Below are 14221 nucleotides of genomic sequence, written 5' to 3' on the forward strand. Positions count from 1 at the left end.
TGTAAATATGTTCATGTAAATTAAGATATAATATATCTTTTTACATCACTCAACTATGAGGTAATTATTGTGTTCCAAGATATGTTTAAACCCAAATGTGTGTAAAAAAGAAAAAAAGCGCACTTTTTTGCTCCCAACGGAGAAGAAAAGTGCGCTACTTAAAATTAAAAGTATATAAAAGCCCGCTTAATAATATAGTTATTCACGTTATAAACTAAAATAGCGTCATTCACGTCTATGTATTATTATTACGTTTCACGATAACACGAATAAATTTGAATAGTAGGTACCTAATCTAGTAATCTCATTATATTATATTAGATAATTCGTAGGTAGATAAGTTTTTGTATTGTAATCAGTGACACTTATTTATATGATTGTAATCGTAATATCTCTTGTTGAGAAAGGTTATATATACATTTCTCCAAAACTGAAATCAATTCACTGACCCATTAAAACGTGGCTCATTTTCAATGGTTTTTAACCCCAAAAGCTAAATAACCTAACCACAAAAAGTGAATCTGTTGCGACGGATCGTACAGATATATCGTACCGTGAATGGGGGGCTTCACTTTAGTATCCAAGGAGAATATAATAGATTGAATAGAAAATATTTATTTGGCATACTTATAGATACATAATAAAAACAAATAACACTTTAACTAGTACACCAAATAGGATGCCACTCAGCGAATACTGTGTCTAATAGACGCGGCACTGGTTTTCAGGGCACCAAGAAAATTAATAACTAAGTCTTATAACTAAACAGAACGTAACGGCCCAGCCACGACATTGGTCTAAGCGCGTCAGCGGTGAGCGGCAGCCATACGTGCGAATGAAAAGTCCCATCGCTGTGTCTCGCTCCAATGTATGGCCGCCGCTCGCCGCTGTCGCGCTTAGACCAATGTCGTGGCTGAGCCTTAAGAGCACGTATATAGTGTGTGTGTTTACTGACAGAGGAGGAACAAGTATAAGGACTATTACTAAGTAGTTTTGTATGGAGAATCGATTATGCATGTTCCGCTTAAACCGTTGAACCAGTTTAATTTTCTGAAATAAATGTTCTACAGCGGTGGATCTAATAAGGATATTTAATCTACAATCAATTAACTACGAATTGATAGATAGATAAATAGATAAGTCATTTATTTGGCAGCCTGCAAACACACACAATACAATAAGTACACAATTTAAAACACACAAATTAGGCGCAACATAAAAAAGAGACAGAACAGTAAAATATAATTCAGACAGTAAAAAAAAACAAGAATAACAAAAAAGAGAAAATAAAAAGAAAATACAAAGTGTGCGATGCAGCAGGACAAAAGGGTCGAGGCTCAGTGATACGCTTCGCTCTTTCGACCGAAGCACTGATTTTCTGCCGGAACCCACTGACTGACTGCACAAAAAACTCAAAATATCAAAAATAAAACAAAATATTAATAATTGATCAACATTTATTGCATGTTTTAATATTAGTATACATACAGGATAAGTTACAAAAATTATAAACGTTAAAGCGGTAAAAGCTCCTTTTTCATTTTTCCAGGACATCGAAATCTCAGCGTATCTGAAAAAGAAAAAAAAAACAAAATCACTTTTAACTCAGGCGCTAGCATAGAGGAATAAGTAAGGGAAGAGATGTAACTTCATACATCAGTAAATGCGGGTTATTTGTATAGGCATAGTTAAGTGACATCTAGCGACTCAGTTAAAAGCTCTCGACTGTTTCCTCCTTCAAAACTTAATCAATCGTAACGAAATTTGAGAATCAAGAATAACAATGAAATAACCTGTGTTGTCAAAGCGGACCCCAGGCTCCCATTGAGCCGCGGCAAATGCCGGTATAACGCAAGGAGGAAAAAAAAAACCTGTGTCGGACCGTTTAGTTTTTTCTGGATAATTGTTACCAATTTTGAATACCACACCTTACCTTTTTTTGCGCCATAATCAATAAGGCCGTTTTAGGAAATGTTTGATGGGCTCTAGCGTCTTCTGTATCGTCTTAAGCACCTCAGCTACAGTGTGGGACTCACAATCAGTACTGTAAGTAGTATAAGGGCCATTTTTTTTCCAAGTTGTCCAACCCACTTTTTTTGTAACAGGTGGTGTAATAATTTTTAAGAAAAAAAAACCGCCTTCCTTTGGGGTTCTGGTGATAAATACTTTCAAATGTTGGATTATGTTATCAATTCGTCTGTATATTTTTTAATGATTGTTATTCGATATCTCCGTCATTTCTGAACCAATTTTGAAATCTGGATGATTCTGAAGTACTTACAGATGAGAATGATTATCAGAACGGAACTCTAACCAGGGGCGGCTCACTCTTCATCAGCAGTTCCACTGCACCAAATGTCACTGTTCTGGACGTAAGTGCATGCTGTTCTTATAAAAATACCAAAGTCACTATAAGTGTGCCGTTCAGATTTGAGGAGTTCCGTTCTGACCATCATCAGCAGTTCCACTGCACCAAATGTCACTGTTCTGGACGTAAGTGCATGCTGTTCTTATAAAAATACCAAAGTCACTATAAGTGTGCCGTTCAGATTTGAGGAGTTCCATTCTGACCATCATCAGGAGTTCCACTGCACCAAATGTCACTGTTCCGTACGTAAATGCATGCTGTTCCTTTACAAACACAAAAATCACCATATGTATGTCAGATTTGAGGAGTTCCCTCGATTTCTCCAGGATCCCATCATCAGAACTGGGTTCTGAGAAAAATGGGACCAATCTGCATATACATTCAATCAAAAAAATTTTTCAAAATCGGTCCAGTAACGACGGAGATATCGAGGAACAAACATTAAAAAAAAAAAAAAAAAATACAGACGAATTGAAAACCCCTTCCTTTGAGATTTGGAAGGCGGTTAAAAATGGCCCATGAAACCATCTACTTACCTAGCCTTTAATTATGGGGGCGCATTCAGCCGCCAACCAAGCCGCGTCTTCTGTGAGGCCGCGGGCCTCTAATATGGGGCCGAGTGTGTCGACCACACGCTTATGATACGCGTTCAAGTATGCCAGCTGCAATGGAAAGACAATATTACACCCACTTCGAAAAATAATAGGTTACATAAGTAAGTAAGTAAGTAAATAAGTAAGTTAGTTGTAGGAGGTAGGGCATAGCGAATGATATTCCGCTTTGTGTGGTAGGGCACAGCACAGCGGATATCGTCTCGCTCGAATCTAGAGCAGAGCCCAACTGGGGTAGTACCTCCGCCTTACAGAAGACCGCAGCCAAATAGCACTAGACCCTACTCATAGTGTTGTGTTCCTGCCGGTGAGTAAGGCTGCCAGAGCTCAACGAGGGTGCGGTGTGCTGATGACGGGAGGACTTACGGAACTAACTTGTTCCGTCTATTGTCCTTTGAGTCGTCGGCAACCCGAACCCTCCTTAGAACTTGTACACTCCTTTTTGCTGTGTACTTAACACAGCAAAAGGGAATGTACAAGTTTCTAATGGGGTGGCAACGCGCATGTGACACTGTTTGAGTTGCAGGCGTCCATAGGTTACGGTGACCGCTTTACATCAGGCGGGCCGTATACTTGTTTGCCACCGACGTAGTATTAAAAAAAAAAAAAAAATAGCATGCATGATACAGAGGAGATGTCATAATGATGTAATAACATACTTTCAAGGATTTATTTTAGTACCTTACATAACGACAAATTGACCTAAACTGTGGGAGTAAATTGATCCACCGAATCTTAAAAAACATGGGACCAAACCCAGCGAACGACTGAGAAACTTTCAAAAAGTCCCCTTTATAAAACGGTACTTCATCTCCTCTACACTGAATGGATAAAACATAGCTAAAATTAACTATATTTGTGCTACTACGTCCCTGATCTATTAATTTGTAAGAGTACTGTCATGTTTAACAAATTACACCGAAATCAGTCACTAGCCCGGGACACATCGTAAATTTGTCTTTACTCGATGAGTTTAGCTAACATATTATTTTTATATAGAAAATATGATAGGTTAACTAACACCTTATACGTGAATATCTATATCAACTGCGATCAACAACTCCATCTTGAGTTATGATTTTTTGTTTTGCAAATTCTGGGTGCGGGACACGCCCACCGAAGGTCATTTTTCGCGTTTAATATTTTATTACTTATATTATACAGATAATAAATAAATAATGTTATATTGTACCAAGTAGTACAGAGGCTAATGATTGTGCCTGAATTAATTCAGATTTTTAGACCAGTCCGTTCTGACGTTTTTTGCCTCGGACACGTAAAAACGCGCCTCCTGAGAAATGCCCTTCCCACTTGAACTGGCCGTAAAGAATTTTTGTATTTGCACGATTTCAGATTACTTAAATACATTTATGTATTTAATCTGAAATCGTGCAAATACAAAAATTCTTTACGGCCAGTTCAAGTGGGAAAATTCTTTCGCTAATCTGATAGGTGCAAAAATTAAATTTCAACCTTCATTGACCGATAAAATACAGCACAAGAATACCATATTCTAACGCTAGTATTCCCGGGTATTTTTTATTGAAAGCTCTTTAGTGTCACCATAAACCATAGAGGAATAAGTAAGGAAAGCAAGTTATTTGTAGTGACATCTAGCGTCAATCACGCGAAAAATAGAGTAAATTATCAGTACCACTACTCGACACTACGCCAACAGTGTCGCGTCTGATTATTACTATTGTAATATTAGCTAAAAATTGTTGAGCATTAGACTTTTTATTCGTCGCGACATCTATTGAGAAGTAGCAGTACTGATAATTTACTCTAGTTGACGCGTGATTGACGCGTGGATGAGCTAGATGTCACTACAAATAAATCAATATTACAGACTTCTTACCATAGAGGAATAAGTAAGGGAAGAGTTGCAACTCCATACATCAGTAAATGCAAGTTATTTGAACTAAACTGTTTTTGAGGCTAAACTTCATCATCATGAGCTCTGTTGCTTTATTTTCGGTTTTTAACCCCCGACGCAAAAACGACGGGGTATTATAAGTTTGACGTGTCTGTCTGTCTGTTTGTCTGTCTGTCTGTGTGTGTGTGTCTGTCTGTGGCATCGTACCTCCCGAACGGATGAACCGATTAAGTTTTTTTTTTGTTTGAAAGCTGAGTTAGTCGGGAGTGTTCTTAGCCATGTTTCATGAAAATCGGTCAACTATGTCGCGGTCGGGAGTTTTTTCAAAATTTTAATTTTGTGGTTACGTTATACCTCTTATCGTCTCATTCTCACCTCAAAGTCCTGTAGTATACTGACGTCAAGACACGATGTCTGATGCGGCGCTAGTGAGATCGTGTAGAAGCCGAGAGCGCCGCGACCTTCGAAATCGCCCACCAAGCCGTCCGCCTGAAAGTATTACTTGGTCTTGAGAGGTCAACATTGATATCATGAACACCAATCAAAATTAAACGAAACGTAGGTTTCCATCAAAGGTCCTCTAAAAATAGTTATTTGTTTTACAAGGGGGCAAAGTTGATAAGCTCAAGAAAGCTTGTGTTGTGGGTACTAAGACAACGATATATATATACTTAATATATGAATACTTATATACATAGAAAACATCCATGACTCAGGAACAAATATCTGTGCTCATCACACAAATAAATGCCCTTACCGGGATTCGAACCCGCGGCTTAGCAGACAGGGTCACTACCGACTGAGCCAGACCGGTCGTCATATATATTTATGATTTGTGATGGTCGTTTGTTCATTCAAAAAAAAATTATTTATTTGTAAAATTTTTTTTTTTAATTATTTATTTGTATTTTTTTTTTTAACAATATCTTACAGTTGCTGGTGTCTCCTTGTAAGTTATTTGCGAAATAACCTGTGCTAGGAGGCACCGCTCTTCATAACTATAACGTGAAACATACTTAATATAATTTTATTATCTTGTAACATTCTTATTTTCCAAATCAACATGTGTGTGTGTGTGTGTGTGTGTGTGTGTGTGTGTGTGTGTGTGTGTGTGTGTGTGTGTGTGTGTCATGTATGTTAAGATTCTGTCATTTAGTTAGGCATTCAATATGCAAGGTATACGATTGAAGAAACTTACAAAAATGTGGTCGGAGTTATTCGTCAACTCAATGACTTCCACCAGATCCTCGTGCCGAATGCCGTATTCATTCACCTCGTAGTAGCCGGGTTCTGTGGACGAAATATCTATACTTAAATGGGAAAGTGTGTGTCTGTTTGTTTGTCCGTCTTTCACGGCAAAATGGAGCGACGAATTGACGTGATATCTTAAGTCAGACAATTTTTTTGCGATTTCAGCATTGGTCCCATAATAAAAGTTGTTCATTATGACCTCAAAAGTCACTATGAAAAGTTATAACGGACCTTTCTATTTCACCGTGTAAATGAATAAATAAATATTATAGGTAATTCTTACACAGATTGACTGAGGCCCACGGTAAGCTCAAGAAGGCTTGTGTTGCGGGTACTCAGACAACGATATATGTAATATACAAATACTTATACACATAGAAAACATCCATGACTCAGGAACAAATATCTGTGCTCATCACACAAATAAATGCCCTTACTGGGATATATCTTTGATAAGTTTGATATTCTAGAAGTCGCCAAGTTCTTACTCATCACTGAAGATCATTCCTGTGAATATTCCCGGATCTGTAGCGACGAGGGCAGAGCCAATGCCCCCGGGCCCCTCGTGAACGTTCAGAAAGTGCCCCACACCGTGCCCCGTGTCTTACCATCGCCATAGACTAAACTAAATAAAGGAAGACGTGTAACTCAGTACATCGTTTTATATGTTTGACTCGTAAAACAATAGATGGCATTACTATACTCTCGCGACAAATGGTATTGTTCAATTCACGAAATAATTTCATTTAAATGACCTAAGTCGTATTATTTCAAAATTTGGAACATGATCGTACAACATTATCACTATATAACACCGAAATTAACAAAAACAATTAAGTCATTTTTTACCAATCGGGTACTTGAATCAGATTCAATTCATGGGAAGTGTTTTGTACGTTTGATGACTAATAGCAAACATTATAATCCGGTAGATGGCGCGTATGCAAGATGCACAACACTGCATGCTAAACAAAGTTGGCATATTGAAGATAAGTTTTAAATTCAATTTATTTATTGTTCGAATGTGAGTAGTTAAAATCGCTGTCAATAGAAATTGCCAACAATGTAAACAAACCATTATACAAAATATCAATATTTTAGCACAATTTTATTATTTCAAAGGTTGGATTTAGCCAGTATCTGATGAGTTAGAATGAAAATTAAAGACATTTTGACAACGTACAAGGTTTGTTTACATTGTTCACAAATTCTATTGACGGCGACTTTATAAATGATGAATTGATGATAGGGTTAGTATTTTGTAACATCACAATCTGCCAGAATTTGGCGTACAATACTCTTGACTCTCAATATGCACATTCATTATCATTAGTATTTGTTTTTTTTTTTGCACAAGTTTTAACGATTATTCTAAATTATCTTGGACGTACATCCCAAAATAGGCAAAATATGCTACGTAAAATATTACAACCCTAAGTGCGGATGTCAGGAAGGATTTCAAAGGCGAAAATCAAAAATGGCGGCTTAAATATATGGGATATCGGTCCTGCATCCGATATCGGATCGTATAATGTGAAAACGCACTAAGACGGAAGTATTACTTTCAGATTATTTTATTTTTATTACTATAAAAATGTTTTACCACAAACAGCTACATATATCAACACGACAGAGTCAGATGGCACTATTATCAGAATAAAGATTCATCATTTCATCATCGATTTTTTTAAATATATGAATGTGGAATAAAACAATATATTTATAAGTCAATTTTATTAATTAAATTCTTTGAAAAGTTTCTTAATTATCATGCTAAGTGTTGAAATGCATTGAAATATTTATTTTCAGTACAGATGGTGTTGTTTTTTTACGCACTAGTGCGAGAAGTGGTTCATTACGAGTATATGTCAGGTCTAAACTTCGGAGGGCCATCTGTACTGAAAAACGTCGTACGATACACGTGCGAAAAGGAAATTCGTAACTCGTGTCGATTTTTACGCACTTGTATCGTAATGCACTATTTCCAAGTAGGCATATTACAATGATATGAACGTCAAATAAAGCTACGCCGGCTTTAACCCTACGCCTCAGCCACTTTTTTTCAAAATACACATGCAAAAGTATTCATAAAGAAAATATTAACAGACTGCTCTATGGAAATTAATTTCAATAAATTATACAAAGTACAAAGCTACTATGCTTAATAAGAGATGTTAGAGATACTGTATAGAGTCTCTAAGTGTCAAGGTATATCTAAAAAAATAAAAAAAATATACATGATGAAGAAAAAAAAAACGAACTGATACAAATAAAAAATAACTAAAATAACTTTAGAGTTTTAAAAGACTCTTGATGTCTCAACTAAAGAAAAAAATATATATAATGCCGCCGCGGGGCGGAGCGGCGGCGGGGGGCCGGCGGCCGAGGCTCAGGCTCGGCGATCAGCCACGACAGCGCCAGCTGCAGAAGGCTCGGCGGTCAGCCGCGACAGCGCCAGCTGCAGGAGGCTCGGCGGCCAGCCGCGCCAGCGCCAGCTGCAGAAGGCTCGACGGCGATGGAGCCGGCGCGACGGCGCACGGGCGCGGGCTTGTGGGAGCGGGGCTAAGCCGGCTCGGGCGCAGCTCGAACAAGCGGGCGCAGGCGAGTCCATGCACACAGGGTACACGCTCAATGGATCTAGAACGTTATTCACAAAAGATGTACTCGTGTAATGCTTTACTTGTCAGTTCATACCTATTATTCAGGTCTTTTAGTTTCAATTCTAATTTGTGAAATTCATCGGAGCGATGGTTCAACTCCTGTGCTGTCAGGTCAAGTTGGTATTGACAGTTTAGAAGCTCATCGCTTAAGGCAGCTGTTACATTTTGATGTATTTTGAATTTGCTTAGCTTTAGATATTTTTTAATTTTATTTGACCCTTTCAACGTCACTCTGGGATCACTGCCGCCCTCTATGTGCACAGACTGTTTTAAATCTACAGGGTCTTTCATTGGGGAGCATGATGCACTGTCATGAACCACATCTAAATCAAATATATTATATTCAGCAAATATACTTAAATTGTTTTCAGCCAGAGCGGAGTTCCCGGAGCAATACTTGCAATACCATTTTGAATCCGACTCCTGCAGTTGCTGCTCGAGGTCCCGGATGCGTTGTAATGCCTGCTCATGTATCTCTTGGCATTGCTGGAACCGATCAATGACTGCCTAGAGGTCATCCCGTTGTCCTTGCAGGTCTTCATACTTGACATCTTGGTTGGCTGATTGCTGATTTTTGAGGCTTGTGTTTGTTTCATTCTAGCCACCATCACATCCCGGTGTGTTGTAACCTTGCTAGTTTGTTCTGTAACATTATTCATCATGTGAGATATTGAAGCCTAAATGTATTGTTAAAATATATTAAATAGGGCTTATAACAGGATATAATGTGATTAAGGTGCAAGAATATGGAACCACAGCCTTGATTTTGTTAACAAGATTTCATATAACAAACTTTGTAATTCACTTTGTTGCAAGTTACACGGGATAGCAGTGAGTAAGGTTTTATTATCTCGAGTTGGTTTAACAAAGAAAATGTAAATATGGAAGTTAAAATACTATTATGTACTTCAAATGTTTACAAACAGAAAACACAAAAATAACCTATGACAGTTACTAGTTCTAGACAAATAATCTGAAAAACTACACTTAAATATTAAGTAAGCTATACCCATCTGTAAAAAACGCTAATTAATTATAATTTTAAATCTTGAACGCTACTCCGTTGACGGTTGGCGTAGTTTTTTCGTCAATATTTGGCTTCTTAGGCTGCATGAAAACTTATGATAACACTTTCTCATTTTAATTAAAATACGATACATCACTGTAATTCCTTATATTTTACATTTTTAATATTTATAACACATTATTGAAATGATACACGCACGAAGCTTGAATTTGACGTTTAACCCGGTCGGTGTTGCCAGTCCAGGCGTTGGTATCTCCTGCGAATTGCAAAGTATGCGTTAGGGCCCGCACAGACGGGTGACTCAATTTTTTTGTCTGCGGAGATCGGTCTATGGGCTAGTATGAAAGTGCGCACACGTTGCGACGCAACCTTTTTGTCTGCGGGTTCGACGAGTGACGACAAGCCTGCGACGTAACTGTCTCATTCTCTATATGTTTCAATGCAAGTGCGCACACGGTGACAAAATAGTCGCCGGTCGGTTGTCATTTTGACAGTTATCACTCAACCGCCTGGGCGAACGTATGTTATTATTCGAAAAAAATATAATTTTAAATGCCGATTGTTGAAGTCGACATTGATACCTGTCGTTTAATTTCAATTCTTCAGAAGTAGAGGTAAGACCGACTTTATATGACAAGAATTTAAAAGAATAGTCCTACAATATTGAGGAAAACGATGCCGGGTTGTAAAATTCTAACGAGTTCATCAAAACTTTTAAACACTTATTCTGAAGTACCAAAAATGTTTTTTGGGTAGGCTCTTAATTTTATGAAAAAAGAAAAAGTTGCGTCCGTAGTATCTTCATAGTAGTCTGTGGTTGCATCGCTGTCGTTCCCGTGTGCGCACCTTTGAAATTGTCGCAAGGAGTTACGACAGAGACAAAAAAGTCGTCGAGTGACTTTGTCGCCCGTCTGCGCGGGCCCTTATAACAAATAGTTTAATGTTTTGTGAAGATTAAAGAAATATTGTTTGTTGATAACAATGATAACTATGACGGGAACTATTCCTCTCACTTCTTGTCACAGACAAAATTATGACGCGCCTTGGCTAGCTATCAATAGTGAAACAAAAACGAAAAGAGATATAAGGCTTACGGCGAAACGAAATTGTGGTCAAAAAAGCTGCACTTTATGCAAAAAGCAAGCAACTTTGTACAGTGATACTAGGGACCAATATAAATGATTTCTTCCGAGGAAACACAATTTTCATCCACTAGAATTCAAGATGGCGGACATTTTCTATATTTCGTATTTTTAAAAATTTATAGAATCACAACGGCTGCACCGATTTTGATGGTTGGGGTGTCAATCAGTTTGTATTAAAACGCTTATTTTTTTTTATACTACGTCGGTGGCAAACAAGCGTACGACTCGCTTGATGGAAAGCGGTCAACGTAACCTATGGACGCCTGCAACTCAAAGAGTGTCACATGAGCGTTGCCACCCCATTAGAAACTTGTACATTCCCTTTTCCTGTTTTAAGTACACAGTAAAAAGGAGTGTACAAGTTCTAAGGAGGGTTCGGTTTGCCGACGACTCAAAGGACAATAGACGAAATAAGTCAGTTCCGTAAGTCCTCCCGTCATCAGCACACCGCACCCTCATTAAGCTCTGTCAGCCTTACTCACCGACAGGAACACAACACTAAAAAAAAAAAAAAAAAAAAAAAATTAAAGATGGCGGGCGAATAATAAGAAAAATATAAAATTTTCAAACTTTTTTTTCTTTCTAGTGAAATTTTCATTTTCTATGATATGGCCACATTTTTATATATTCAAATAATAATGAAAATCCGTTAAGTAGTTTTTGATCTATATATACTCGTTTCAAAGGAACGCGCGAATTTGAAAGACGTTTTTGCACGTGATGTAAAAATTTATGGAATCAAAACGGCTGCACTGATTTTAATGATTGGGATGTCTATCAGTTTTCATTGAAAAGTTTATTCATATAAAAATCAAAATCATTGAAAAAATAAAAGACGGCGGCCGAAAAATGTGAAACTTAAAAAAATCAATCTCGTGAAATTGACTAGTAAATTTTCTAAGATATGGTCACATTTTTATTTATTAAAATAAAACCTGATAATGTCATCTGCAAAATAAAACAAAAATCATTTAAATCCGTTGAGTAGTTTTTGAACTATACGCAATGCAGATGAAGCGCGCGGGTTTGAAAGACGTCTTTGCACTTGATGTGATGCATCGCGTGTGATGTATCGTGGTTTTGGCTACGCAAGACGGTTTATTTATTTTGGTCACAGCTCACTGTATTAGTGTTTTTAGTATTTATACTAGTTTTTTAAAGGTGAGCGGGGCCCTCGGGCCCCGCGGTGTTCTTTTTGGGCTTTTGTGCTTTGCTTTTTTGTTTTTGTGCTTTGCTTTTTTGTTTTTTTGCTTTTGCTTTTTGTTTTTGAGCTATGCTTTTTTTGTTTTTTTGCTTTGCTTATTTGCTTTTTTGCTTTAGCCTTTGAGTGCTTGGGAGCACTCTCTGCCCGCAGCTCGGCCTGCGGCCTCGCGTGCTTGGGAGCTTGTAAGACACGCTCGGGCCTTCGGCCCTCCGCGTAGTTACTGTGAGGGTTGTAGGGAAGTTGGAGCTTAAACACGACCCAATCCCGTCGTTTCGCTTCTCTAAGACACTTTTACTATTGGGTCGTGTTTAAACTCCAACTTCCCGATCCGCCGGCGAGCCGATCAGCACTTTTAAGCTTTTTCCTACCGTTACGGATCTATGGGGATTAAAAAAAAGACCTCCATACAAATTTCAATTGGCCTTCAAAGGGCGCCATTTTGAATTTTTCAAAATTTTCTTATTGTATACTAATCTAAGGGCGGCTGTCCACCCGTGTGCAAAATTTCAGCGCGCTCAGACCGTTTTGAAATTTTTCAAAAAAAAAGTCGGCCATTTTGATTTTTTTTAAATGCCATGCTATGGACCTTGGATGACGGTATAACATTTGTTCGAGCACTTTTCACTTCTTTGTACCGTTACGGAGCTATGGCGATTAAAAAAAAACTTCCATACAAATTTCAATTGGCCCTCAAAAGCCGCCATTTTGAATTTTTCAAAATTTTCTTTTTGAATATAAATCTTGGGACTACTTTCCACCCGTGTGCCAAATCTCAGCGCGCTAGGACCATTTTGAAATTAAAAAAAAAAAGTCGGCCATTTTGAATTTTTTTTAATGCAACTTTTTTCTACTCGGATACTTGTATGACATTTGGTCGAGCACCCACCCGGCTATCTCTTACGGTTTAAAAGTTGCCATACAAAATAAAAGTGGCCAGTTTTCCCACATTTGTAGCATTTTTCAATTTTTTTTTATTTCATTCGAATCAAGGCCACTTGGAGATTCTATGACCAAAATTTGAGCTCTCTACGACAAACTTGAAAAATCATCAAAAAAAAAGTCGGCCATTTTGAAAAAAAAATGGCGGCGTCAAAAACTGCCCAGGGTCCTCTATGACATTTGGTCGAACACTCCCCGGCTAACTCCAGCCGTTTGGCCAGGCCGTCCAACATTTTTTTACCCGGAACCGGTAGACCGACGGTCTGATCTATCCGGGGTCGCAGGACCAACCTCTATACGACCACACCAAACACTGCCACCTGCGAAAACTCACGCATTGCCTCGGCCGAGGCACATCTACATATCACGACTGCCGCGCGAGAGAGGATTGAACATTTGCCATAATATTGGGATATACCTACTAATAAAAATACCCAGTACAGTCGAGAAATACATTTCTTACTCATCTAAGTGCGTATTCACATTATCCGATCTGATATCAAAGATATATTGAAATATTCTATTTTCTCTGCTGATATGGACAGTGGACCTATACATCTTTGACATCCTTCGTACATCCAATATATCTTTGGTACATCCGATATGGGGTCGAATAATGTGAAAATGAAAACCCAAGTGCGAAGTGTTGAAGTGTGTTTTCCCATTATCCGATCCGATATCAGATTTCGGACCGATATCCCATACATTACAGTCGCCATCTTGGATTTTTTCCATTGAAATCCTTCCGACATCCAATATCGGATCGGATAACGTGAAAACGGATTAAGGTTTAATATATGTAGTACAGAAAACTCACCATAAGATCTAGCTAGATGAAGACGTTGCTTTGATGATGTTGATGCATAAAACATTAGCAACGCTACTAAATTAGAAACACGTGTTTAGTTTCGGACGACACGCCTATAAGCAACCTACATAATTTGGTCGAGTTAATTTGAAATGTCAAAAACAGTGCTAAGTAATTTGACATTTCAATACTAGGTAAGTATAACCAAAGATATATATGGAATAAAATAAAATATTATATACGTATTTCTAACAACGATTCAATTAAATGGGCAGGGAATCAAATTCCTTGACTGTATAGCTGTAGGTGCCTAAATAAAGATTTTTAATATT

The 14221-nt window shown here is 37.9% G+C and overlaps 1 protein-coding gene across 1 annotated transcript in view; it reads right to left on the reverse strand.

Moving 5' to 3' along the window:
• Positions 1 to 1439: 1439 nt before the first annotated feature.
• LOC125239303 (xaa-Pro aminopeptidase ApepP-like) overlaps positions 1440 to 14221 on the reverse strand; it is a 68927-nt gene continuing 56145 nt past the window's right edge. Inside the window, exons 16-19 of the mRNA XM_048146846.1 lie at positions 6054 to 6145; positions 5231 to 5344; positions 2905 to 3030; positions 1440 to 1570 (exon numbers count right to left, since the gene is read on the reverse strand). Of these exons, the coding sequence (XP_048002803.1) occupies positions 2905 to 3030; positions 5231 to 5344; positions 6054 to 6145 (332 nt within the window). The 3' untranslated portion in view covers positions 1440 to 1570. The remainder of the gene's footprint in view (positions 1571 to 2904; positions 3031 to 5230; positions 5345 to 6053; positions 6146 to 14221) is intronic.

The sequence above is a fragment of the Leguminivora glycinivorella genome, chromosome 25 (assembly GCF_023078275.1).
Source record: "Leguminivora glycinivorella isolate SPB_JAAS2020 chromosome 25, LegGlyc_1.1, whole genome shotgun sequence".
NCBI classification, from domain to species: Eukaryota; Metazoa; Arthropoda; class Insecta; order Lepidoptera; family Tortricidae; genus Leguminivora; species Leguminivora glycinivorella.